This window comes from Triplophysa dalaica, chromosome 13 (genome assembly GCF_015846415.1).
Source record: "Triplophysa dalaica isolate WHDGS20190420 chromosome 13, ASM1584641v1, whole genome shotgun sequence".
In the NCBI taxonomy this organism is placed as follows: Eukaryota; Metazoa; Chordata; class Actinopteri; order Cypriniformes; family Nemacheilidae; genus Triplophysa; species Triplophysa dalaica.
This window is the reverse complement of record NC_079554.1, coordinates 14717873-14745799: the sequence shown is the minus strand read 5'-3', so window position 1 is coordinate 14745799 and position 27927 is coordinate 14717873. Positions and strand designations below refer to the sequence as shown.

Below are 27927 nucleotides of genomic sequence, written 5' to 3'. Positions count from 1 at the left end.
TAATTTCTGTTATGGATTCATTCCAGTAGGAAAAGTAATGCTGAAAGGATATTATTGATAAATATAGATCAGAACGCACAGAAGCAGCCAAATAGGTTATTGTGCGCAGGCAGCTAATCGGATTACATCTATGTGACGAGGAACCACATACATGCATGAGCATCATTTACTGCCCACTTCTCCAGAATAAACGCTTCCTTTCACATTGTGTTCTTGCTCTCATTTAAAATGCCTCTGTTTATTAATCGAGACCAGATATTTGCGCATCAAGTCCACCTTTTAGAGCACAAACTACGGGTGAGTTTCTTTTTACTGAATTTTACAGCATTAAGGGAATTTTGAAGAGAAAGTGGTCTTTCAATGTAGGTTACATGCTTTGCAGGACTATCTATGGTTATGATTGATATTTTGTTTATTAAATATTATTACAATAATAGGCTACTATAACAAAATGAAAATATGTAGGCCTAATTAAACGTCGTTTATTTTGCCCTTTTGTGTAATAGGCTACAACTAAAAGCAGATTACAACATTTTTAGTAGCCTATATTTTACTGAATAATCATTCATTCCATGTTATAGGTTTTTCTAATAATGTTATAGTGATATACAATAAAATACCGCCATTATTTTTTGATAAAAGAAATTGAAAGAGGTGGCTGTCTCAATATCTAGTGAGCTGACTACATAGGCAGCATATTTGGCATGGAAGACTTGTTGTAATATTCTAATCAAATGATGACTGTAATGCCTAAACACTGCCACAGGTGTAAAGTTTATGTGAGTCTATAATTTATTTATAATTTCTTAATAACTTTAAAAATACTTTATAACACTTTATACTGTTTTAATCTGTACGTAACAAGGTACACAACCATTCAGTTTTGAAACATTTGTTTTTTTGTTGTTGCGCTTTTTAAAATAAGAGTAAATTCATCAAAACTGGATTTACACAATTGCACAATTATGTTGTGACTAAAAGCATCAAATAGAACTCAAAACTTTATTCTAGCATCCTTAAAGTCTCCATTACCTGGAATTTGGATTTTATCAGGCAGCTTCTTGAGGTCTCACCTGGAAAGTTTTACACAGTTGGCTCCAAGTCATCAATTTCAATTTTTATAAAATGATAATTTAGCTTGTTTATGAAAGAAATTACTTACTTTTACAACAATTATATTTTGTATATCACAAACAACATTTCTGTAAATTATTTCGAATCCTTTTAAATGTATCTTTCTTATTATCTCTATGTTTAGAGTAAGGAGGAACACATTTTGCAGTTGGAAACAGAGAATGCTCTCCTTCACCTGAAACTCGCCGAGGTAAGAACGTTTTTAGTATGAATTGCATTTAACTACGCTAATGGAGGTTGATCCTCCAGTTGGAGGTTTGACCCAACAGATGGTTCACTGCGAGATAAGTGGCTTGCAGACAGACGGCAGGTGCTCACCAGTTTCACCTAATTTCCTCACGTAATTATTATTTCAACTAGACATGGATGTGAAAGCTTGGCTAATATATAATACAACTAGTTATGTTGTTAATTAATAGCATTTTCGTTTTGTATATGCCTCATTCACCTATCTTACACTTTCTTTGAAAAGTCTTTGGCCAAACTCCGATATGAAAGGAATGAGGATATCCGTGTCCAGAAACAGAACCATCAGCAGAGACAAGTGCAGAAGTCCACACATGTGGCTCTCTCCAAACTTCTGTATGAAGTAAAGGTGATGGCACAAACAACATCTTAAATGCATCTGTAGTGTTTTATTGTTTGTCCCGCCACCATCACCAATGTTTGAATGTGTTAATCTGTACTGGTTTTCCAGGTGCTCAAACAGGATTTGAGGGATGTCTTTGCAATCTACAAGGGATTTGCCAAAGAACTGGAGGATCAAAGCAGACAGCTTTTGGAATGTGTGGGAACAGGCAGAAATGGTATCCAGGATCACCAAAGTGATATTCATAGTAAGTCTTCTATAGAGCTGAAGTGAGAAATCAGAGTCATGTGTTATTTGTATACGCACTTAATGGTCTCATTCACTATTACACTGAATAACAATGCATTTCATTGAAAACATAAGGAAAGTAATATGACATCCTGAAATTTAAACTCAAATCTCCTCCGTTGCTTCAACCTCTCAAATCTCAATCCCTCACATTCGCTCAATTTCTCTCTTATTTAATCTCACTCAATCCTGTTCCCTTTATTCTTCACCATCTCTCCCATCTTCCTCTGTCTGTATCACAAAGCAAAGCTGGTTGTGACAGTAGGTATGTGGTGCAGTATTCAGAGATAATCCACGGTCCCCCCTCCCCCACGGCCTCTCCTCCAGGGAAAGGTGGAGTCAGCAGGGACAGCAAGGTCATGTGGCTTGTGCGTCACCTGCACACCGTAGTGACAAGCCTCCCACAAGCCCTGAGCATCCCTTGTCATTTATAGGCCTACAGTTGAATTTGTGAAACTACAAGACTAATCCAGTAACATGCAATGTTGCATTGGTTGAATTTCATAAATTATATTATATTATATTTTTTATCTGTTAGTTGGATGCATCAGAGGCCTACAAGGCAAAATAATAAAATGTACTCTGCTTTTTTTATATTTTAATTGCCAATATGCTGATGATTTAAATGTCATTGGCAAAAAAGGGGTGGCTTATACATCAGCGCATGTCCTGCTGCATTACTGTGCAATTAATACACTGTCCAGCTGCAATGTCCCATTAAGAGATTATTGGCTTAATTGGCTTGCACTTCCCTTTCCCTTTAGCTCAAAGTGTGCGTCCCATTTGAGATTACCAACTGTTTAATCCTTCTTAATGTATCCCGTTGATAAAAATGACTCATTGTTTACATGAACCTTTTTTGAATTGAATTGTTGTGTTAATGTTCATGTGCTGATGTGTTTTGTGTAGAGCTGCAGGATCAGGTAGCGGCTCTTGAACACACTCTACATGAAGAGCAGCAGAGGTGCAGAGAGGAGAGAGTGAGGAGGAGACTCCTCCACAACACTTTGGTTGTACGTCTTGATTCTCTGGTTGGATTCACTTTTACTAATAAAATCATAGTGTCACAATTTTCCATTCAATTATGACGTCATAATAGTTATGATGGACTAAGAAATGTTCCAATTAGAATACAAATATTATGCCTAATCCAGTGAGGTTGATTCGATTATGATAAATATTACTCTTGACTGTAAAGGTTATTTTGTGACTCAATGACTATAAAAAGTGTTGTAACCTAAAATGGTGTTGTAAATAGAACATCTTTATTTCATGAATGTATTTATTTAGATGTTTAGTTTGATTAATGAGCAAGTTTCTCTTTGTAGGAGCTGAGGGGTAATATAAGAGTTCACTGCAGGGTCCGTCCAATTCTACCTTTTGATCACAGCCCAGGATCCCCCACATCTAATGGGTAAAAGAATGTAAACATTGATTGAACAGTGGTAAATGCATGCTATTGAATGTTGTTGAATGTTATTTCTTTTGAATATTTATAATGCAATATCCAAAGCCATTTTGGTTTGGGATGGTCCTATTTACTGAAATTCTACATCCTTTTTATTTTAAGCGCATCATCATGTGAAGCAGTTATCCAAGCTTTCAATGATGTGAGTGAATAGATTTTTTCTTTTTATGGGGTCCTTTCCCCCTTCATAACAGATTCATTATCTTTGTTTATGCTTGTTTTGCAGGACTCTGTACTTGTAAACTGCGTCAAAACCTCGAGTCCTATAATGAACAAAATATTTGAGTTTGAGAGGTAAGTGGATTGTTCAACATTTCTGTTTTAAAACAGGTGCTTTGGGTGGTGGCTGATGTAACATCTATTATGATTTGATTTGCAGAGTACATGGTCCAGATGATGATCAAGAGACTGTGTTTGATGAAGTGAAGCCTCTTCTGACCTCTCTGCTTGATGGGTGAGTATTCTGTTCAATCTATCCACAGCCTCTTTCGGATGAATAAGGTTAACAAATTTGTTTCTCTGGCATAATTTTAACTGTAATCCTGACTCGAACACATCTTTGTTTTTTCTTGCGCATCTCAAGCGTTACAGATCAAATCACGTGCGTTTTTCTGCTAACTCGGGCATCCTCTGAAAAATTGTATCTGCTCAGGACAGAAATGTTTTGATTGTGGTTTATTATTTTCTTTTCAAGGCTAACTTCCTCATTTATTTTGACCTTGTTTGAATACTGTAACTAAAGCTATTTTTCTTTTCGCTCCGTTCCAGTGAACCTTCATTATTGTACCTTCAATAATCAATGTAGAGCCTGATTTTGACTGGCCTTTGTAGTAGCAACATCAAGTTATCACCTTAATAAATTCCCTTATTTATATAGTTTAATATTTATTATGGTTAGTCGCATATATTTTTATGTTCGTTTTGGCTCGTATATACAGCCACAGAAAAAACCAAGATACCATTAAAAAATTCATGTAATATTTTTTTCTGAATTTACTATTAACATACTATAGTTATGTGTTTCGGTCAAATTATTATTTTGTTTCATTCTGTGAACTGGTAACAATATTTCTCCCAAATTTCAAGCAATAATATTGTTTATATTTGTATTTACTTTCATAGATGAACACTACAGAAACAGGTCAAAATAGAAAAGATGTTCTGTATTTTTCCAGACCACAAACACTGCGAAGCAAACAAGTTCATATTCACGCAATACAACAATATTTGTATATGTATTTAAGAAACTTAAAATTGTCTTCCTTTTTGTGTGATAACCTCGATTTTTAGTCTTTCACATTGCTGTTGGATGACTTTGTCACACCTTAGGTTTGATTTTATTGAAATTCAATACTGGACTGGAATGGCCACAATACACCTAGAAAGGCTAATTCAAATTTTTTTTGGATGGGTCTTTTTTTTCTGCAGCTGTCAATATTTTAATCTGCTATCTTTTGTTCAGGTTTAATGTTTGTATTATGGCGTATGGGCAGACGGGCAGTGGAAAGACACACACGATGATCGGCTCTCAGTCTGAAGGCCCCACAGCTGCAGTGAAGGACTCTCAACAGGGCATCATTCCAAAAGCAGCCGATGAACTGTTCAAGTAAACTCACATCACTTCTCTATCACAGTACAGAAAAAATCACTGCACTACAATATCACATTTGGAATCTGATATTCTAACTTGAAGACTCTCTGTCGGTCTGTATTGCTGCACGTTTCAGGTTGATCTCAGAGAAGCCTGCAGACAGTCATACAGTGGAGATGTCAGTGGTGGAGGTTTATAATAATGAGGTTCTGGACCTGCTGGCCAGAGATGAAGATGGTGAAGCAGTCGGGGTGAAGAGAGAGGTTATCACCACCAGCACAGGCACAAGTGACGTGCCCTGTTTGAAATATGAGTGAGTGACAGCAGTCAGGTTATAGATGCCAGCTTTAACCTACCTTTAACCTTTTTCTGTTGAAGTGAGAAGTACAGTATAAAATCTTTTCAAGCATTTTTCTCAATTCTTTTTCAATTCTTTTAAATTGATGTTTTAAATAACTCTATTATTATGTATTTTTACATTAATCTTAAATAATTATTTTAAATGTTTATTATAATTATTATACATTTTTTAACATGATTTCTTTATCTGAAGAGTGTGGTTCCAAAATGAGAATTTTAAAAAATCATGTTTTTTACAGTGCATTCCAATTAATATCTATTTAACTGCAGTTTAATTTGTGTTGATTTAAGTCATAATAACTTAAAAAATATGACTAACTTACTCAATAAAACACAACAAAAACATGATAACGTAATAAAAACTTGATTTTGGATTTTTTTTAAAGGAATTATCTCATTTTGGATCCACACTCTTCATCTGTTCATTACATTATACAGTAAATCTTTCTAGCTGTTAGCTGTTTTTTGTTCATGTGTATTAATCTGTTTGTTTAACCTGCTTCTCTGTTGTACTTTGAGCTTTGAGTTAAATTGTTTTAGTCTGCCCATGATCTCAATGTGCACATGACTGTCACAGGTTTGCATGTGTTTAACTGGCCCTTTTTTTTGTGTGTCAGGCTGGTACGGAGTTCAGCAGGGGTGATGCAGCTGATCAACTCTGTGTTAAAACTAAGAGCTCACAGTCCCACCCTGGTGCACAGAGATTCTTCCAGATCTCATTTCATCGTCACTCTCACCGTCACCTCCAAAAGCCCTGATGCACTGACACTGGGTAGGATGCATCTTATGGCGGCGTATTAAATAGTTCACTGGAACAGGCTTTTTATAGGAGTCATATGGTGCGAAGAAAGTGTTTTTCTGTATCTTTGGTGTGTTAAAAGTTGCCCATGCATGTATTAGACACATACAATTGCAAAAATTAAAGTGTCGGAACAAAAGATGCATTATATCTAAAAGCGAATGCTCACCCAGGCCTGCCTGAAACACCTTGTGTAACCACTCTTCCCCACAAATCTTCATCAGACCACCCAAATGTTTACGAAAGTAAGGTGGGCATACCTGTCAGTACAATTGCTTTTGAACCTGACGTTTCAAATATGGTTAGAGGAGTTACATTTACATCACACGCTTGCAATTAGGGCTGGGCAATATATATCGCGATTCATGCTAGTTATACATGTCTAAATTGATTTTGAAATGGATTCTGTGTTATATGCACAGCTCTTCCATGAACTACGGCTCTTTGATCAGTAGGAAGTACTGCTCAATCTAAAATCACTACGAGATTGAGTCTTTTATAACATACATTTGAAAAAGCATCACATGTCAAACATCATCACAATAAATATACTTTATTATCATGAAAATAGCTGAAAAGGTTTGAAGAACAGCGATAGAATATGACCATTGGCATTTCCTGGAACTAATCGTTCCTCTTCTGTTTCTCAAATTCAGAGTTTCTGCACAAGAGCGGCCTCTGGCTTTCGGATGTGGCGGCATTTAACCGTAATTCATTGAGAAACTGAGAGCATAAGAATTGCAAGATATATCGCCCAGCCCTACTTGCAGTATTCGACCAATCACTACGCACTGGTTAACTGGCCAATCATAGCACACCTCGCTTTTCAGAGAGCGATGAGCTTTGTAAAAAATCTGAGCGTTTGCAGATAGGCTGGGCAAAGAGGAGATACAAACATGCACGTTTTGTGAAAAATACACATTGCATTACATCTAAAACAAACAATATTGTTTGTTTTAGCTGTGACCCCTTTAAATAATAGCCAATAAGCTTTATCTGTGTCCTTATCTGTGTAGTGCAACATGAGTCATCAATATTTTTTATCTGCTAAAAGTTGAACTTTTAGGAATACACAAGCTTATAGAGGGCTTTAGAGCTAACATAAATGAACTAAAAGACACAAATCTCTAAGTTACTCAACTCACTTAAACTCAAACACAGCTGTCTGCCACACGTACAAAGTTATGGCTGTTAAAAGTGTAACTCTGAGTGCATTATCTAAAAGTGCACACACTCAAACGGGCATTTTACCAACTCAATTTTCCCTTACATCTGCTGGATTAGTTATCTCCAGATACGCACACACTAAAAGTGCTTTCTCGCTATTCTGAAAAGAGCACTTAGTCCTCACTCCAAAGGTTTCTCACAGTAGCACTCAAGGACCTAATAAAGCAAGCCATAAAGCTACCATAAAACTGATTTATGGGTCTATCGTAGTATAAAAAAAATGTTTGGATTCTTCTTTTAAGGACTTTGTGTGATATACATCTATTGCAGCTCGCAGGCTTCAGAGTACCAGGCAGGATATAAGAAGGATGCCCCAGAAGGAATGGTGGAGCCCACGTTGCCGCAGGGCCGCCTCTTCTCGCACGTCTAGCCCCGCCTCTTCACCGTGTCACTCCCCCTGTAACTCACCGTGCCCCTCTCCCCGACCCAGCATCGCACAGACTCACCTCAAGACCAAGCTGCAGTTAGTAGACCTGGCTGGGAGTGAGTGTGTGGGTGAGTCTGGAGGATATAATGTGGGTTTGTTGTGATAAGATAAAACATAATAATCATATTTAGTTATCAGACCATTTGATAGGATTAATGACTATTAATTCGACAATTATACTCTTGTCTAGGGATGTCAGGTGTGACAGGTGCAGCTCTGAGGGAGAGCTCCTGTATAAATCGTAGTCTCTCGGCTTTGTCTGATGTTCTGGGAGCTTTAGCTGAACAACGACCTCACGTACCCTACCGCAACAGCAAACTAACACATTTGCTCCAGGACGCCATAGGTAACTGTGAAACACAAGTTTACCTTACAAATGTATATGCACAAAGGGTGACACTTTAAACCTCATCTGACCTGCATTTCTATCTCTGAATTTCGTTTTACTTCTAACAAAGGAGGGGACGCCAAGCTTCTGATAATGCTGTGTGTGTCTCCCACTCAACGCTTTCTCACGGAGTCCCTTCAGTCTCTTGGCTTCGGTGCCAGAGCCAGACAGGTCCAGAGAGAACCGCCACGCAGAAAAAACACAGCTTTGAAGATGAAGTAACCTACAGAGAAATGACCAACAGGGAGATGCATTTGATGTAAAAGACTACATAGGGAAATGCACATACAGTTTTATTTGTATGCATATAAGTCATATAATGATGTGCTTCAGTTTTGTTTAACGTTCTTAAAAGTGAAATCTGGGCACATACATGATTCTTTGCTTAATGGTGACAGATGAGACTTGGATTTAAAAAATTGTTTAAATGTGACCCTGGATCACAAAACCAGTCTTAAGTAGCACAGGAACATTTTCAGTAAAAGACAAAAATACGTTGTATGCGTCAAAATTATCGATTTTTCTTTCATGCCAAAAATCATTAGGTTTTAAATCTTCCATGAAGAGATTTTATCAATTTCCCACCTTTAATATATAAAAACTTTATTTTTCTGAGTGGATGCTCTGCCGCAGTGCCCCGGATTACAAAACTTCAAAGGCAATTTTCCCAATATTTTTTTTGCAGTCTCAGATTCCTGAGTTTTAAACTGTTGTATCTCAGCCAGATATTGTCCTATTCTAACAACTCATACATCAATATAAACGTATGTATTCATCTTTCAGAGTATGAAATCTCAATTTGGAAAAATGTATGCATAAAACTGGTTTCGTTGTCCAGGGTCACAAATCAGAAAAAATGGTATAGTGACTAATGTATATGCTTTTTTATTTTAGAAATGACATCTTTCTGGTTTATTCTGCTACTTGTTAATGTTTCTCTGAAATATGTTTACAGTAAGGCTACTCGGTCTAAACACATCACAGGATTATGTATACAATTATCCATTAGTTTGAGCTAAAGTATTCATTTAAAATGCAAAATGTATGTCTTTTAAAGATTGTATGTCAACCCAACTGTTGTTCATATACTTTATTTCAAATTAACATTACATAACTCAACGTCTTTAACATTACGCCTTTATAATGTATATAAAAGATTTATCTATATTTAAAACTGTTCAATAAATTGTGAAGAGATATTATGCTTTTATGCAAGTTTTCCATTGTTTGATGAATCATGCATCATGTTTTTTTTTTCTTTTACACACTAGTGAAGCATAACTAGGGCGTGTCTCCTACTTTACATCTTCGTCACAGCCAATCAAAAACCTTCTCTTCCAAGTCATGTAACATGACAACACGGAAGTGGCAGTGAAATGTTACTTAACCTTACGGTTGTTACATAGCGCATTTGACTGCATCTTCTTTATCTTAATGTTATAAAACGTCTCTGAAGGAAGAATAAATACTGAATTGTTTTCTGAGATCTCGCGCATTTTCTGATTTTAACTCGAACCAGCGAACAGGTGGGTGTGTGAGAGTTATATTTGCTGCAATAAATGACATATTTGATATTGTAAATTTATAACCATTGTGAATTGCGAAATCATCTAAATTTGTATGTATATTTTCATGTATAGCTAATGCTTGAAAGGATTGTTCGATCAGAGTTATCCATTATCGGGCCAAAACTGCTGCTAATGTAACTTAAGCGTCGTTTGTATTTTGACTCTTTTAAACAGTCGAGATGCTTAAAGCCATCGGCCAAACTTTATTTTCAACTGGACTGCAGAACCCAAAGTTTACTCCTCAAGAGAGTAAGGTTAGTAAATGACAGAACCCAGATCCATGTGTTGTGAACATTTTGTTTAATTCTGTCAAAACAGACCCCCCCACCCATATAACCTTTTATGGCTGACTGCGTTTTATTTACTTTTTCAATCGAAGTTTTTGTTTGTTCATATATTAAAAGTCATAATTGATTATTTTGTTCTTGTAAGGGAGATTATGAGATCCGCACTTACCACGCAACTAAGTGGGTTAGCACAGCTATCAGTGGCATGGAGCAGGACCCAGCCTTCAGCTTAGGGTTCAGAAGACTCTTCAAATATATTCAGGGAACTAATGAAAAGAGTAAGTGGTCTTGTTTTTCTTTTTGTCTAATCTTATAAACCAAGGTTATTTGTTCTAGAGCAGAGTCTCAACTAGGGGGCCGGCCTCAACAAACGAACAAGGGGCCTTAAAGGGATCATATAACCCTGCTTAAACGAATATTACGGTTTGCTTTAGATGTAATGCAATGCAATGCAATGTGTTTACACGAGTTAAGGTTAAAAAACGCTGTAGTTTTCACATAATGTGCATGTTTGTATCTCCTGTTTGCCCCGCCTCTCTGAAACGTGTGGATTTGTTACAAAACTCGTCATAAATGTGCTATGATTGGCCAGTTAACCAGTGCGTAGTGATTGGTCGAATACTGCAAGCGTGTTACGGAAATGTAACGCCTCTTACCATATTTGGAACATTAGGTTCCAAAGCAATTGTACTGACTGGTACTCCCACCATTTAAAAAAAAAATAAAGGCTTAGGGAACAACTTAGGGACTTTCTTCATGTTTTTATAATGAATACACAGCATTTCTAGTTATGCCAAGCTCTGGAATATATTTTTGGCTTAAATTGAGTTCGGAAAGCCTTACGTAAAAAGGCTTCATTTGTGTTTTTGACAGGTTTTTTTGTCTAGAAATAAAGATTTTCTATGAGCTGAATAATACATGTGGACTCCAAGTGTAAACATTCTCAGAATTGGCAGACTAAACATTTCTTTACTATTATACTATTAACAATCATATGACAGGCAGTGTGCACAGAATAAGTTGTTAATGATTCACCAGGTCACATTGTTCTTGCTAAATGACTCTAGTGGGATTTTGCGTGGCCTTAATATTTGAGACTTTGCAATCAGTTCATATTTAATATACATTTAATCACATTTAGTACACTCAACCTCAGGTTGTTTCGAACCTGTATAAATGTTTTTGTTTCAATGAACACAGAGAAAGAAATTTTGAAGAATTTAAGAATACAAAGAATCCTCGGGCACCTTCGGCCACCATTTAATTCTTCCTACTATGGTAGTCAATGATGTCCCGGAACTGAAATTACTAATATTCTTCCAAATATCTTTCTTTGTGTTCATCGGAACAAAGCAATTTATACAGGTATGAAATTACATGCGCGTGGGTAAATGATGACAGAATTCTTATTTTTGGATGAATTATCCCTTTTATTTAAACTTTTTTCATGACGTTGTCCTGCATTTTCATGCATTATAGAGTGTAAGGTGGAGATGACTGCACCTGTGAGCTGTAAGTTGGAACCCGGGGCTGGACCTGCCTGTGAGAGCACCTTCACTGTTTCCTTTTACATTCCTGAGGAACATCAGGCTGACCCACCCAAACCTACCGAAGCAGATGTTTTTATTGAGAGCAGAACCGAATTTACGGCATTTGTTAGGTATGTTTATCTTCGAATTGGGGATTAAAGTCATTCTGTTGCTGTGGAATCTATAGAATCAAAGGATCTGACTTTTCTTTGGAAATGCTTTTGCAGGACCTACGGAGGCTTTGCTAACAGTCAGAACAGCCACGAAGAGCTTCAGAAACTGATCGAGAGCCTTAATAAAGATGGAATGAAATTCAAGGAGGCCCCATATTTCAGGGCGGGGTACGACAGCCCCTTTAAACTGACCAACCGCAGGAATGAGGTGTGGCTCATTAAAGATGAAGAATAAAAAGCATTTGGGTCAAAGCATCTGAAGTGAATAGGAGGTCAATTTTTTTTAATAGTTTAACAAAACCATTCATGTATAGATGTTTTTTGTTTACTATATACCCAAAGTGCCTGAAAGGTTTTATGAGAATTTGACACTGTACTGATGGTATAGCATTTCTCATATCTATTACATGTTTTGTTACTTAAAATTGATTCTGAAATCATAACATGTTAAAATAATCTTGAATATCTTATAACCTTTAAGATTGTGAATTACAGACTACATCATAGAGTTTTACACTAATAATTTCCTAGAAGATGCAAATCTTCACTTGGAATTTTAAGGTTCTGTCTGCATTCTGAGCAGTTTTGAGATAAGAAGTTTAAACGTTTTTGCATTCCATTTGACTTTTTTCAAAAAAAAAATGTTTTTATATACAAAGACCAAAATGTACACTCACATAATGTTAATAAGTTGTCACAGAATTTGTGAACAACTGGAATTTGACAAAAACGTCTGATAAAACCTTATAATTCCAAGATTATTTAAATTTGAATTGAAGGGCTGTGTGCTGCCTGTTTTTTTATATACAGTGAAATAATATAAAACCTCTTTTTTAATATGATCTGTTTGTGTTGCACTACATATCTGAACATTAAAGGGAACAATGTATTTAGGGCATCGGTGTATTTAACTGTCATTGGTGTGTTTGTTTGTTTTGAAGCTGATTGGGTTTCACACATGAATAAATTTGAATTTTCTTTTATTTACTTTCATTGTAGTCTTTTTAAAGATGTAGAAACTCTTTTTAAATGAACTTTTTAAAGGATAGAATCTCAGGTGTAAGCAAGCATCCATATGAGGCCTGTAAGACAGATGCAGTGCATTGTCATCACATTTTAGCTTAACTTGACCATGATGTTTATGTGCTTGGCAGAAAATTACCCTTTTAGGCTGAGAAACAAGATGTGAATTTCTCTATAATGCTGCTATAATCAAAACATGAAGGATTCAGGAAAACTGTTTTGTTTGCTCGATATTAAAACTATTACAGGACAAATGCCAATATGAGAAAATATTGGTCTGAGAAGCTTTAAAGCTTGACGGAAGAGGGAGTGGTTAGAAGTGATCTCTCAAAGCCTGATGGACGGCTGTGGGTGCCATGGCGACGGCGCTAATGAGATTGTGGTTTGGGTTGGCTTCTGACAGGTGGCAGTGAATCAAAGACAGACACAAGACAGATGGGCAATTTTTAAATATCACCATGTTTTATTACAGAGACGTACTCCAGAGGGTAAGCTGCTGAGTTCATTTAGCTCTTTCTCCTGATTTTATTTTCTGAGTGCTGAAGGAACAGGTTAGACATTTTGATTTCATAATGAACCGTGTTTAATCACACATTCACCTCCCACACTACAGTATATCAAACCACATTCTGGCTATTCTAAAATAAATACTCTACAAAAAGATAGCCACTCCTAGCAAAGGTGTCTAAAATGTAAAAACTCTTTGAAAATAAGTTCAGGTGTTACTTAACATTTCTTTAGGTATATACATAAAAACATTATAAAACTGCACAAGGAACAAACACGTTTGACAGGTAAACAGGAGAGAGTTAGTTATTAAGCCGTGGTTACGTCAAAGCTTGTCTTTATCACCACAAGCCAAAAGAACAGAACATCTTCTCTCTCTGTCGAATAAACACCCTGCTTTCAGTCTTAGTGGGCAAACAGCAAATTAGACTGCAAGTCTTTGGTAACCAAACAATTACGAGTACACCGGTCATGTTTCAAGTAAGTCCTATGTCAGAATGAACTTTCGAAAATAAAAATAATGAACACAGACACAATGTTTTAAGAGAAACACACAAAAAATGAGACGATGAACAGTGCAAACCTACATGCCGAAAATCAAATATTTTTTCACAAACAAACCGTTACTCCAGTCTCTCATGACACGATTCCTTTTTTCAATCTGGACACTTGGCTGAACAACGAACAGTGCGGGAAAAATCTGTTAAATTCTTTAAAAACCAGCATATTAAAAAACATAAGGGTGCTAAAAAAGCAGCCTCGGTAAACTTTAAGACACACCTGGATTTCTATTTTCCAACAATGCGGAAAACAATCGCGTTCAGCACTTTGCCATCAACTTGAACTACGAGAACACTTATTCACTTAGTAATTCCTTCACATGCGTGGCAACTGCTTCACCAAAACAAATCTGTTGAAGTGTAAAGAGTTAAAAACAAGCTGAACAAAATAACAAAAGTAACTGCCAGGCTTTGGAAAGAGGAGTCTAGTATTGCCATTGAAAGCAGATTTTCCTTCAAAAGAAAGTTTTTTCTGGAAAGCTACGCATACAGTGTATTCTGCCTACTGCTTGATCTGACCGCCTGATCTGGCGGAGCTACCTCAGATCCCAGCATGCCTTAGTCCACACTATAACATGAGGACACTGCCTGGAACGGCGGCTGGCCATTCCTTTCACAGAGTTCAACCTCTCCCGGCCTCCAGCCTCGGTCGATTTCTGGTGTTGTATTGACATTCTGCCATTTCTACACCTGGAGACAACCATGTTCAGTCTTAACTGCTGCTCTGCTCACATAAAGTGCTGTTAGCATCCTGATAGATGGGAAGAGGCCGCTGTACCGGAGACACAGGACATGGCTCTTCTAAGTAATCTCCACTTTCCGTGAGTTCTCCATCCCTCTCGCAAATAACAGTCATTGGGCTGCTGAGGATTCGACTGCGGGCATTGTACTTGCTGCTGGCAGCGGAGGGGGGCGTGCGTGATCGGCCGTACTTTGGACCAATCAGCGACGGTGATGTCGCGAAGGGTGACCCCGATGAGCATCGCGGCCAGTCGTCGACCGCCCTCTTGCTGCGGCCTGGAGAACCGTAGGGGCTGTCGGGTGTCGGCGTAGTTGGAGAGGCAGGGTCAAATGTGGAGTCTAAAGAGCGCGTCCTCTGGAAGCGTGGGTCGGTGCTGCGCAACATCTCGGCAGCAGACATTCTGAAGCTGGTCTCAGAACGACTGCCTTTCTTCAGGAGGAGAGCTTTGAACGTGTCGCTGCTGGTCGCTGATTTGCGGAGGTTACGCTGGATCGAACCTGATTGACGGGTCAAAGAGGAAGTCTGGCTCGGGGGCGTGCCTGTTGGGGTGATCGGCGGTGACTGGGGGCCTCGTGTCTGGTCCTCTTCGGATTCCCTGCGTCCGAGGACCTTCCGCTTTGACCTGGAAAAAGAAATATGGCGGATTAAAAAAAGTCACGAAATATTTTTTTTTAAAAGGGAATCTCAATAAAACCAATTAATTATGTTTTAATATTAATCAAAGGAATAGTTCACATTTAAAATGAAAATTCTGACATCATTTACTCATATTCTTTCTTCTGCAAAACACCAAAAAAGATATTTTGTTAATCTTGGTAACCGTTGGTCCCCATTGACTTCTATCATATGGACACAAAACTACTGCAAGTGAATGGGCACCAACGGTTTTCTGTTACCAACATTCTTCAAAATATCTTCTGCAGAAGAAAGAAAGCCATGCATGTTTTAAATGATAAAAGAAAGTGCAAATAATGACAGATTATTCATGAACTATTCCTTTAAAGCAGATATTAGTTGAGCAGTAGGCAATTTATTCAGAACAAACATAAACACATATTGTGTTCAACATATTGATATTAATATTTAAAGACAACTCATAATAAAAAGTCTGTCCCCCCCAAAAAAAATTCACTTTAGTTAAAAATGAACCCAACTTTCCCCGAAGCTGAATAAAATTTTTGAGTCAATTGTTGCAATTGTTTAAATCTTGATGAGCCTATTAATTTCTAATCCACCATTTCATTAATTCACATAGCCCTCAGCAAACCAAAACACTGCAAAATTGTAAAAGCAGGAATAACATAATACAGGATATAAATAGCAGGAATAAATGTGTGTGTGGGGAAGAGGCGGTGTGTTTATTTTCAAATTTACTCCCTTAAAAGCAAAACCAGAGGAAACTGCAAGCCTTGCAACTTTGTTGAAGCATGTATAATGGTACTTTAATCAACAAAGCAAGCTGGGCAAAGCGCCCAGCAATACTTCCAACCAGAAGGCTGTTCATTAGTCCCTCCAGTAGGGGGACCCTTGAGTCAATGAACGCTTTCTAGCTTTGTGCCCAGGATCAAATCAAATTCATTAGCATGGCATAACTGCTGCAGATTAGGTAGTGTGGGATTATCCGAGGGATGGAGCAGAAATCCATCCCAAATCTGAGATGGACCGTGAGATTATAAAGCTAATCCCACGCTAGCATCATTGCGGGAGGAATACGCCGGGTGCTAATTACTTGCCAGACCGCACCTCGTATGTTGGGTGTTGTTCATGTTCAGATCCAGGCTGATCGACAGAGAAGTAAGAGAAGACCACAGAGAAAGGAGGAAGAGATATGACAGATATGACTGAGAGAGGGAAAATAACAAGAGGTATGGAAAAACAGTTTGCCTGGAACTTCTAGTTTATACAGATGTTCAGGTCCTCCTTAAAAGACATACCCCAAAATAAACATTCTGTCACCACTGTGAAACACGAAAGCAGATATTTTGAGAAAAGTCTCAGTGATTTTGTGACCCTACAGTGGAAGTCAATGGAGCCCAATGTTGTTTGGTTACCAATGTTATTTAAAATATCTTTTGTGTTCTGCATAAGAAATAAAGTCATAGTGGTTTAGAATGACATAAGAATGTGTAAATGATGAACACATCTTAAAGATTCTGGGTGAACTATCCCTTTAACATCTTAAAAACATTGTCGTGTGCTCTCCAGTTCTTAATATGAATACTGTCAGTCCTCAAACATGCAGTCGGTAAAATCTTGAGAGAAACCCTGTTTATGCCGTGGTTGTAATCTTGCCTGTTTCTGGGTTTTTATCTGATTCATCTAAAGCTCGGCGCTTTGATAGTGGCACCAGGCAAACCACAGGATTTACTGAGCACATAAAGCATCTGGTGCTCTATCATATCTAATCTGGTCTCCATTTCAAGAAGAATATCTTTGCCTACGTATCTGTGAGATTGCATTGGACCACAACAGAAGGAAGAGCAAAGCCTCACACACATACAGAAACACAATAGCGGCGAAACCAAATCCTGTCAAATGAAATTACGAGATGTTCTGGAAAACTTGCACAATACACGTGACTACAACAGAGCCTGCATGCATGACACGGTTGTATGAATATATAGGCACTTAAACATATATATGTAGGATAAGCATGCAATAGTAAGTAAACGCTTCTACACAGAATAAACGACTGCAGTAATTCCAAGGGTGCTTCATGACTCAATTGAGAGTGCATTATTTTTTTGAACATAACCGAACTGTACATGAGCAGCAATTGGAGTGATACATCAGCATGGGGCGTTTCTTCATTTAACAGACAGAGACCGCAGAAGCCCTACTCTATACATGCTGCTTTCCTTCCACACTCTCAGCTTTGATGAATGTGTCTGAGATTGGATGGGACAGGCTGCTTTAAAGTTATGAAAGGCAGCCTTTTTATGAGCCGGGGGAGGGAAGGGATGAATAGAACTGGGTGAGACTGGGAAAGGGGTCCCAGCAAAGTACTGTGGGAATGTACCTGTGAATGGCAGCGAAGAGGTCCTCGGTGGTCCGGGGCCGAGTGGGGGTTACCATGTCCCCACACGAGTCACCGTTAATGCTGGGAGATTCAGCAGGGTCTATCGCGCTGGTCTCAAACACATCGCCTGCTAGAAAACAATAACACATATTTAATATATTATGCAAAAGTGATGCTTTTAAAGTACCAGTCAAGGGACAGGTCGCCACAATATGAAAATTCTGTCATTATTTAATCACCCTTTTGTAATTTCAAACCTGTATGGCTTTCATTCTTCTACAGAACACAAAAAATATATTTTGAAGAATGTTGGTAACAGAAACCCCTATTTTATGTCAATACATTAGAAGTGATGGATTTTGTCAACTCGTCTTTAAAGTAGAAATACAGTGATATCTAATTGTGAAACACTCCAAACTTCACGGGCAGAACATATAGGACCCAGATGCCAAACAGACTCGTGCAGATAAATACAAGTCCTGCATTCTAGACCTAGATACTGTTACGCTGTGATGCATAATCATTTTTAGACCTACTCGTCTGACAATAACATTAAAAATAAAGTGCACTTGTAGATTGTAAGTATTCTATACAAAATATCAGTAAACAAAACATTGTTTACAACACTAATTCACTATCTAGAATTTCACAAGTACCTTTACACTTCATACAACAGTAAATAAATCCAAAGACACATATATACACACTCACGGATTTCAAATATATCAAAGATAAAAATGTTTAAAAGCTATGTTTAACCTTCACTTACACTGTCACGGTCGTGTCCGAGTTAAGTTGCTCTTCACTCCTCTCACATCTGCACTTGCCTGAGCTACTGAGGATGATCTCACATTACATGCTCTTTCGTCCCTCCCCCTTGCTAACTGCTCTCCTCCCCTACCAACTGTGAGCTCCACCCCCTCCCCATCGCATTTATACGGATCTCCCTTGGGAATCATGTCCCATCCTATCCCGACCCAGACAGGAAGATGGAGAGATGTAAGGAAATCAAAAGGATTTGAGTGAGGGAGGGATTAGGAGACTGGAGAACACCAGTTTAAGGTATGCACAACAGCTGGCAAGAGAATGAAAAATGGAAAAGAGACAAGAATGGACAAGAGAGCGGGGACTAAGTAAGAAAAAAATAAAGACAGATGAAAGCATCACAGGTTAGGAGGACAGATGGTGTTGGGGGAAAGAGAGCGAGTGAGAGAGGGCAGGTGAAGGATGAGAAGATCCAAAGGGCTGTCGCAATGATGTCTCACTGCTGATTCACTCATGAGAGCAAAATCTGCAACCTCTTATATATTTCTTAAAGAGATAGTTCGCCTAAAAATGAAAATTCTTCCATCATTTACTCTTCTTCATGTCATTCCAAACCTGATTGACTTTCTTCTAATGATATTTTGAAGAACGTTGGTTCTTCTAGTGTAGATACATTATGACACAGGATTTTTGGGTGAACTCTGCCATTAACATCCCTATCTTAATGTCCCTTATATACGTGTTCAATATTTTCTTAAAATTTCCTGTCTCAAATAAAGATCCTTCTTTATGTAATCTTATCTTGAAAAAGATTTACCCATCCAACAGTGACCTTTGACTGTTTAAAAAAGGCCCAGGTATTTAAAAATGCATGATTTTGTGTCAGCCGGCCTTATAAATGATTTTCAACCCCACCAAGTAAAATTAGCAAGATCAGACTCACCAATTTCATCATCTTTACAGCCAACAGATCCTGTGCTGCTGGTTGCATCTTCGTAATCATCTTCCTCCTCTTCTTCAAGAGGCTGGGAAATCTCTTGGGGTTCAAGATTTGTCAGAGAAATTTCTCTCATCTCCCCAAGAAGTACAGAACTGACACTTTTATCATTATCTGGTTTCTTGTCCTCCTCTTGAGAAACGGGTGTGGGTTCCTGGAATTCTGTTGCAGTTGTAGAAACGTTCTCCTCAGTTTGAGCATTCAGCAATTCACTGGCATCTTCATCTATAGATGATGCATAGTTTATTGTTTTAAATGTTAGAGAGATCTTGGGCTTTTTAGATATTACAGGAGGCTTTTTCTTGGGTGAAGTGTTTTGTGATGCTTCCCCCGTTGATGATAGGGTGCTTTGAAGACCATCCAGTTTGTCTGGCGCCCTAACAACACCAAAATCTACAGGCCCATTTGTAAGGCTGGATTGTCGTGCTTCAATATGACTATCCTGGCTTTTTTTCAGTGGAGATGATGGTCTTTGTTTCTCATTCATAGTTGGAGGTAAGCAAGAAACCTGAGGAACTGTGGGATGCTCTGTTTTTTGAGACTTCTCTGGTATCTTAGCGGTCATCTGTTCAGCCATTATTTCTTGAGATTCAGAGCTGCTAATTTTACTATTCCCTTTCCGTTTCACAGAGCGAAGTTGGACACTTTGGAGAGCAAAGGAGGTTATCAGTGGCACACCGAATTTACTTTGCTCCTCAGAATGCGTGGCTTCGGACCATCTCTCTGTGTTTACCGGCTTCAGGCTGCCCTTCATTTCCTTCAAGCAAGCCGAGGAAGGTACAGGTGGTGTTGTGCTGGATAGGAGAGGAATTTGGGGTGAAGGATAAGCAGGGAGGGTGGGACAAGACGGAGGTGGTGGTGGAGGTGGAGGGCTTAAGGAAATATTGAGGTCTGACAAGGGAGGGTCATTAAACAACACATCTGGAGGTGGAGGGGGTGGAAATTCTGGGGAAGATGGGCTAATGAATGCTTGTTGATGGGGCGTCATGGGTAAGACAAGTGGAGGTGGAATTATCTGCCTTGTACCCCAAACAGGGCTGGGGGGAGGAAAGGATTGGGGGTTGTGAGATACAAGAGCAATGGTAGTTGGAAGAGGAGGCGGTGGAGGAACATTGCTCCTGGTGGAATCAGAGGTGTTTGAGGAAAGAGAGGTGGAGGAAGATGAGATGGATACAGATGAGAGCAAGGATGACTTTCTCTCCGGTACTTTGGGTTTGCGTTTGTTGCCTGAAGGGGACATGCACCTCATGAATGAGGGCACAGGAGTGCCAGCTGTTGGAGTGTTTGATTGACTTGAGTATCCACTTGATGGAGAAGTCAACCGATGCACCCTGTCTGGTGATGAGGTGCCTGTTGTTGGCTTTACAGACACTACACTTCCGTCCCGGGCGGGAGGAAGAGAATTCCGTGAATCATTTTCAAGGCCTCCTCCATTTGCAATCTCAACTGCTTGTCCGGCAGATTTGGACGGTGACTGCGTGTGGTCACCAGATGGACGAGGGTATTCCATGTAGTAGCCCCAAGAATCAGCATAATCGGAACGCAGACTACTTGTATCGCTGTGAGATGGTGTCACGTGACAGATGGAGTAAACATTAGCCATCCCGGCTGCCGATACGTTACTGCTGCCTACACTGATGCTACTCTGGCTCCTGGGACGTAGCATCCAAGGGTCGTCATAGTCACTGCAGGGACTATGGGATGGTGAGGTGGAGGATCCTTTCCCTTTCCGCCCGTTCTGAAACGACTGTTGGAGTGTTGCAATCAAGGACTCATTCAGAATAGATGCATTGCTAGCTGGAGTGCCGGTGTTCTTAGGCTTTCGTCGCAGAGAGTCTGTGCGTGCTGGGGGAAGAGGCGGCTTCTTTTGTTTGCGAAGGGAGATGGAACGTGACAGTGAACGGTCGCTGTACAGGCTGGATCTATCATCCTGCTGACCAATGCACTCGTACATACTATGTCTTGCTGCCCTGCCTCCTATTCCATGACCATGGCCACTACCCTGGCTTCTTGATCTAAGGCCTGAATCCAAATGCATGGAAGTGTAGTAGCCATCATTGTCCATCGAGTAGAGCGAACTAGAGTCAGTGCCTTTTGAGGAGCGCTCAAGGCTGCTATATTGATGATTTACAGGTGTGGAGCAGCTGGAAGTCAGCGTCCTTCTGGGCAACACATTCTCAGGGGTGTCATAAATCCATTGCTCGTCTGAAGACATTGTTCCGGCTGCAATTGTGCTATGGCTGTGCAGACTGCTATCTGACCTGCCGGTCTCACTACAGGTATCCCTGTCTCTTTCTGGTGTGTGGGAACCTGTTGCCACACTACTGGTGCTTGAGCTGTTGACAGTAGAGACCATGCTGAGAGGTCTACCTTTAGGGAATGGTGATCCAGAGATTGGGCTCTGGCCAGGACTTGATGGAGTGTGAAGTGCAATTACCTCAGAAGAACATGACAAAGTGGCATTAGGTATCAGTGACGTTGAGTAGGCAGCATGTGGAGAAACTACACAAGCAGGACCAGAGTTCCATTCTCTTTGACTTCCTCTCACCTCCTGAGATTTCGGGCGGGCTGCCCTGGGGGCATTCCTCATGTGCACCACAGTATCATCAACCTGTAATTTTCTAATCTGATGAGGTGTTGTGGAATCTCCATCCCCAAAGGGGGTGCTACTATAAAGGGGGCTTGCATTTAGAGACACCCGTGCACCTCGCGGCAAGCTGTGGAAACGTTGAGTATTATTTCTAAACTGTGGTGCCATTGCAACTACTGGACGTCCAGGAGAGCTTTCATCTGAAATAGACGAGATGTTGGTGGCTGAGTTGGAGATGCCAGCCATCTGAGCAGCAATTCCTTGGCCCCTCTGAGCACGTATTCTCCTCATAGAGGGTGGGACGATCTTCACCTCCTCAGTCTGGCAGCCAGAATCTTTCGTGTCGGACCGACGAAGAGTTGAATTCCCATTTCCGACTCTCCCGAGTGTTGAATACTGTCCAGGGATAAACATGGACTGTGGTCGAAGCTCTCCTCCACGCCCTTTCGCCGCTGCAAAGAAAAACAGAAATGGTATAATTATGACAAATGTTACAGCTGCTTGTTTTTCTGTTTTCCTCCATCCCGGTGACATCAGATGCCAATCAGATTAACCCCCTCTACTGCTCATTTATTTGATTAACCCTCAGCTACATGTGGCATGTTAATGACTTCTGGAAACTTGGATTGAGGTTGATAAAGAAATTGACATATTTGGTGCCAGTCTCTAATAAAGTGTGTGTGGAAGTATATATCTAACAGAGGATGGTTATCAAAAGAGTGGATAGGCTGATGGTAACACATGCTATTTTTATGGAATTTTCACATATTCATGAATTTAGTTAAAAGCTGCAAGCTGTTAAGCCGTCCTTTTAGCATCATACACGCAAACACAGGCCTTGCATCTTTATAATGTCACCCTTACCATACAGAAGTATTCTTGACATTTAAACCACCATCTTGAAAGCATTTCTATCTTTAACTGTCTCCCCAGACAAAATGACACCAGTGTATGATGTTAGCCCTCATGCCATTTTATAGACAAAGACGGGAAACAGATTTTTGTGCATCTCTTTCAGCAAAACACTGTTGAGCAGCTTCGCCACGCAACCATCTGTTTTGGTTAAGAATGGGTCATTTAAAGCTTATCTAAAACAGCAAATACAAATATTGAATGCACTTTCTATAATCCACAAACTCCACCATGTATGCAAACAGTGATACCTTTAAACACTATACTAATGCTACCGAAATCGATACTTGCCAACGTTCTCATGACACAAAACGCACCCAACCCAAAGGTATATGTGCATTATTATTATTGCATATTATTATTATCTCATTTATTTCTACCCTCCCCCCTATAGCTCTACTAATAAAATATGAAGCACGTTGCCAGAGGAATCTGAATAGAGGATTATGCAGCGGCTTTGCTATCGCAAACCAGGAACATAATATCAGCATTCACATAAAATAACACAAAGAAAAGTACAATAAGGGATCGTGCTGAGGTTAGGAAAGGAATTCTGCTGGATGCAGCTGTTGCATGCTGGGATTATATAACAGTGAGGGTAAAGAATTAAGTGCAAACTGCATGCAAAAATGAAAATAGAAGTAAACAGTGAGATTCTCAAGAGTACAGATTCTATAATGATTAGCGAAAGATGATTTGGTAATAGATGGGAATATATCTTCAATTGGAATTGAGGTATTTTCAGATTAGAGATTCTAGGATTTCTATTTCAATGTTAAATTTACATGAAACAGTTCAGAGGTGGGAAGAAGAGACAGGGTCATAACCAAATTAGATGGTCATGACAACTACAGTACTACATGATGTCAACTATCTACAGTACGTGGAGGCAGGAGCAACAGCAGAGACAGCTGCCATAGCCATACCATACCTAGTTCCAGTTGGATGCTGTCAGGAACCCCTGATATAGTCTTTCTCCGCTTAACCTTCTTTGGCCGGCGGGTCAGAGTGTCAGTGTTTATTAGGGAGCGGCGGACGCTGGCCTGCCTGTCAAACGTCTCGCCTGGAGACCAGTTGACGAGCACAGACAAGCAAAAGGGCCAGTTAGTAACATACATGCAGAGCGTGCACACACACACACGTTGCCATTACATCTTTCATGCAGAGCCACACACATTCAGAACAAGCAAACAATGGAAAAACAGACAGAACATTTCCGATTTTTGTCGTTTTTTCATAAATTTGAAGATACATAAAACAAGAAAGATTTACTTGAAAAGTAAAATTTCTTGAGCTATTAAGATTGTTGAATACAATTAAGTTTATTATTCTTACTCCCTCGGTCAAAAATTTTGTGAGATTTATGCTTTAAACAAACAAAAATAGATTTAAAAAAAGGGTTAAATTAATCAAATTCTATTCTTTGAAAAGCAATCCTAATCCTTATAAAAATTACAATTGTGAAAAAATTTCTTTAAAATATTTTATTGTTAAGAAAGGACAAAAATACTGATTAAGACAATATTAGTCACTATGTCTATATACTATACTTTTAGAATCATTTTTATCATATTAATAATATGACCTGGTTTGTTATAGGATTAGAAACAGTATTCAGTCCGCAAAAGCACTTACAAGTGCTGTAAGATGTGCTGTTGCGGTGCCAAAGGGAGAGAGCTTCAGAGATTGTGCACTGTTGACTAAGATACATTACGCTGGCATGTCTGACTAAGTCACAGAACTGCCAGACTGAATTAGAGTGTGGGTGTATATGTGTGTGCTTTTAAGTCTAATATTGCTTCTCCTTCCTGAGTCACGGTGAAGTTTGGGGGTTTCTTGAAGGGATTTGACATACAGAGCTTATCCTGTCTCACAAAGACAGGGTAGTTCAGGAGATACTGTTCTTTTGGGTAAGCTGCCTGTGGTGAATGTGTGAACATCACAGGGTAAAATGGTGCTTGTATGCTCAAATAAAAAATAACTGAGAGAAAAGGCCAAAGTGTAAAATACAGAGAAGAGAATAATTGAACTGTTAATATATGAAAAGTGGTAATGCACAATTCATGTCAGATTTGTCCATGTGGTTATAGATTTAGAACAGGAAGTGTGTGTAGTAATCATGCGTGCGATACTCCAATGAACATACAAACATTCGGAAGTCACGAAAGCCGTTTCTCTGCACAAAAAATATGTATTTGTAGTGATACGTTCTTTCTAACCTGTGACATTGATGGGAACAATATCCGTGAGAACGGACTTGGCCTGCTGCCTCATCTTCTCCTCTGGAGTGGGCAGGTGTGGGGGTTTGGTCCTTGAACGTTTTCCATCAACCTCAACTCCCTCCACCTGCGTTGGACTCTGTGATCTCATTTTGTCCTTCTCTTCCTCTCCTGAAGATGCTGTGGACTGAAAAAAGCAGGCAATAAAGTGAGTTTCGTAGCGTTGGGGGCAAACCTGACAAATCAAAAGTGACGTGTGCTTTTAAGTTCTTTGGAAATCGTTACTTAGTTTACATTTTTATTCATTTCTCATTTTTCTATGCCCAATTTATCAGAGCTCCAGGAGTGTACAGAGCTGTTTCACGGGCAACTAACCCCTAAACCACACAAACACCCAATAAAACCCTACAAACAAATAAATCCAGTGACAGACTATCGGGAAAGGGAGAAAAGAGAGGGGGAAAGCCATTGAGGCGTTAAAATCTGTTCACGCATTGTGATTTTCAATGACATTCAGAACAGAGATACAAGTAGACCATCTGAAGTTTCAGTCCAACACCTGAGCCCCCCAGGCTCCAAAACAAACCGACTGAACTTAATTCACAGCAACATCATAACTGTCCCTCCAGATCACTAGTAATAACTAAAACTAACAAGACCTCATGCAGCTGTGGATGGGTTTTGTATTTTTACATTAGCTTGAAAAACAAGCTAAATTCTGCAAACGTCTGGAAGACATGAGAAGTCCCAGCCCTGAAGTGGATGCACTTAGCCTCAGTTGCCTCATCCTTGTGTTTGACAGTGGGCTGGGAATGCAGGTCTAGTGTGTTGAAGAAGGTTAAAAGGCCATGGGATCTTTTTGGGTGGGTTAGGGGCAGTTGGAAGACAATGGGACCCCTGAATCTTTACTTTAAAGGAGTCTGACCCTTCCAGGACCCCTGAACGGAGTGTAATGAGGACATATAAAGCAGAAAACAACAGTGAAGGAGAGCAAGGTGGGGGTACTAAAAACAAAACTTTTGTGATGATTCTGCTGACTGCATTTGGTAAAAGCCCCGTTTTATCAATTCCTTTTTCAACACTCTGGTGAACGGCAGCTTTGTTAAATGAAATATGCCTGTAAATAACGCAAGCGGATTTCTAAAAGATGTTTTGAGCAATAGTTCCATTAGGGTTTTAGTCTCCCGGGGCCCGTCTCTCATAATGGGGCCACACATGGCTGACAACATTAATGAAGCCCACAGAGATGCTGGAGAACTGAGGCAGGAGTCCCACAGAGGCTCATGTGGGAGGTGAGCACATGGCAGGCTGTGATACCCAGCTGCAGGCAGTCAGTCTATCCAGCAGAGGGTAGACAAATCCTATAGGCTGCTACACAGTCAGTTGTCACAGTATCACAAACTAGTTTTCTGCAATGATTTAGAAGTTTGGGCTGATGCTGAGAGCAACTTATAGTTTTTATGCTATTGCAGAAAGCTAAATGGCTGAAATCATAAACCTATTACTTATTCTGCACATTTTTAATAATAAATATAATAGTAAAGAAAAATGACACTGATTTACACTACAAAATCATGATTCAAATTAAAAAATGATTTACAGTGAAAAAAGTACTTTTACAATCTAGGATTTCTATATAGTTTTAAGAACATATAGATGTTATAAGTAGTTGGTAATCTAATTATTTATTTTAATATTAATACGTATTATTCAGATTTGATTGTATGTTATTTGTATTAAATTCAATTAAAACTATTTAACAGTTATTGATTCTTTGCAGGAGTCTACCTGAGTTTAATTTTGGGCCACATAACGTTTGTGTATGTTGTTGCCTCAAAAAACGTCTATAGATTATATTAAAATAAGAATATAAAAAAAGATAAACTACATAGTCAATGTTTTACATAGCATAAAGATGCAAAGAATTTGAATATCAATATTTTTGACGATTTAAATGAAATACCTTTCTATCAGCGTCATCAGCTTCATTGTCCTCGTCCTCATGTTCTGATTGTGTGGGGCCGGAGAAGGTGGGGGCCTGTGAGTAGTACTGTGAACTGCGGAAACCATCTTTCCTCAGTTTATCACATTCTGCAGGAACAGACCGGACAATTTGCGGATAAATACAGACGGATATATTTTAAATCACATGCCTTTAGGTCAGACCACTTAGATAAACATTTACCGAATCATGATTTAAATGCACATTGTGTTGTTTTAGCTCCCTCTAGTGGTCTTACAGAGAAAGTATTATTTATAGTTGTTTGGTTCAATTACTAAGAATGTAACTAAAATGTATTTGAATTGTGCTTTTCACAATATTGTAGCTCTACAAAAAGAAAAAAAGAAATATATTTTAATGAAAATCTTTACATTGTAGTGTGTGTGTGACAGCCTACAGACTGTATCATGCTGGCTTCTGTGCTAACTGATGCAGATGGCAGCCCCCCATTAATTGGCAAACATCCCTCAATCCCTTTAGTCATTCAGTGAGATGAATCGAGCAGTCTGTCCCTATTCACAAACACATGCTCGCCTGATATATGTCTTTCCTATTTGCCGACTTTGATATTTACACTGCACTAGAAATCCATCACTTTTAAGTTCTAATCATTTAGAGAGTCTCGACCCAAACTCATGCCATGGGTTGAGCCGCTGTTGATGTGCAAGGATGCTTTAACAAACAAAGCACAATATCTGTCAAAATCAGATAAAAAAGGTTTCATACATAGTGCTCTCTGTCTTCTCTCTGTGTCACCTGAAGT

The 27927-nt window shown here is 39.1% G+C and overlaps 3 protein-coding genes across 10 annotated transcripts in view; 2 read left to right on the top strand and 1 right to left on the bottom strand.

Moving 5' to 3' along the window:
* The first annotated feature begins 228 nt into the window (after nt 1-228).
* Nucleotides 229-9401, top strand: kif25 (kinesin family member 25). Its single transcript, XM_056765235.1, has 15 exons — nt 229-297; nt 1259-1324; nt 1607-1729; nt 1832-1970; nt 2921-3024; nt 3340-3425; nt 3582-3621; nt 3706-3773; nt 3859-3933; nt 4942-5085; nt 5207-5383; nt 6048-6202; nt 7727-7951; nt 8074-8229; nt 8342-9401. The coding sequence occupies exons 1-15, from the start codon at nt 229-231 to the stop codon at nt 8491-8493; spliced, it is 1779 nt and encodes a 592-aa protein (XP_056621213.1). The 3' UTR covers nt 8494-9401.
* Nucleotides 9402-9630: 229 nt separating this feature from the next.
* hebp2 (heme binding protein 2) lies at nt 9631-12811 on the top strand. Its single transcript, XM_056764537.1, has 5 exons — nt 9631-9797; nt 10014-10093; nt 10272-10404; nt 11606-11786; nt 11883-12811. The coding sequence occupies exons 2-5, from the start codon at nt 10019-10021 to the stop codon at nt 12061-12063; spliced, it is 570 nt and encodes a 189-aa protein (XP_056620515.1). The 5' UTR covers nt 9631-9797; nt 10014-10018; the 3' UTR covers nt 12064-12811.
* Nucleotides 12812-13291: 480 nt separating this feature from the next.
* The window catches only part of nhsl1b (NHS-like 1b), a 75815-nt gene continuing 61179 nt past the window's right edge, over nt 13292-27927 (bottom strand). For 5 of the 8 annotated variants that reach the window (XM_056763697.1, XM_056763699.1, XM_056763702.1 and 2 more), the window contains exons 3-8: nt 27126-27253; nt 25163-25349; nt 23875-24006; nt 19388-22483; nt 17680-17809; nt 13292-15282 (exon numbers count right to left, since the gene is read on the bottom strand). In XM_056763697.1, the coding sequence (XP_056619675.1) occupies nt 14631-15282; nt 17680-17809; nt 19388-22483; nt 23875-24006; nt 25163-25349; nt 27126-27253 (4325 nt within the window). In that variant the 3' untranslated portion in view covers nt 13292-14630. The remainder of the gene's footprint in view (nt 15283-17679; nt 17810-19387; nt 22484-23874; nt 24007-25162; nt 25350-27125; nt 27254-27927) is intronic. The other 3 variants (XM_056763700.1, XM_056763704.1, XM_056763698.1) reach the window with 2 other exon arrangements.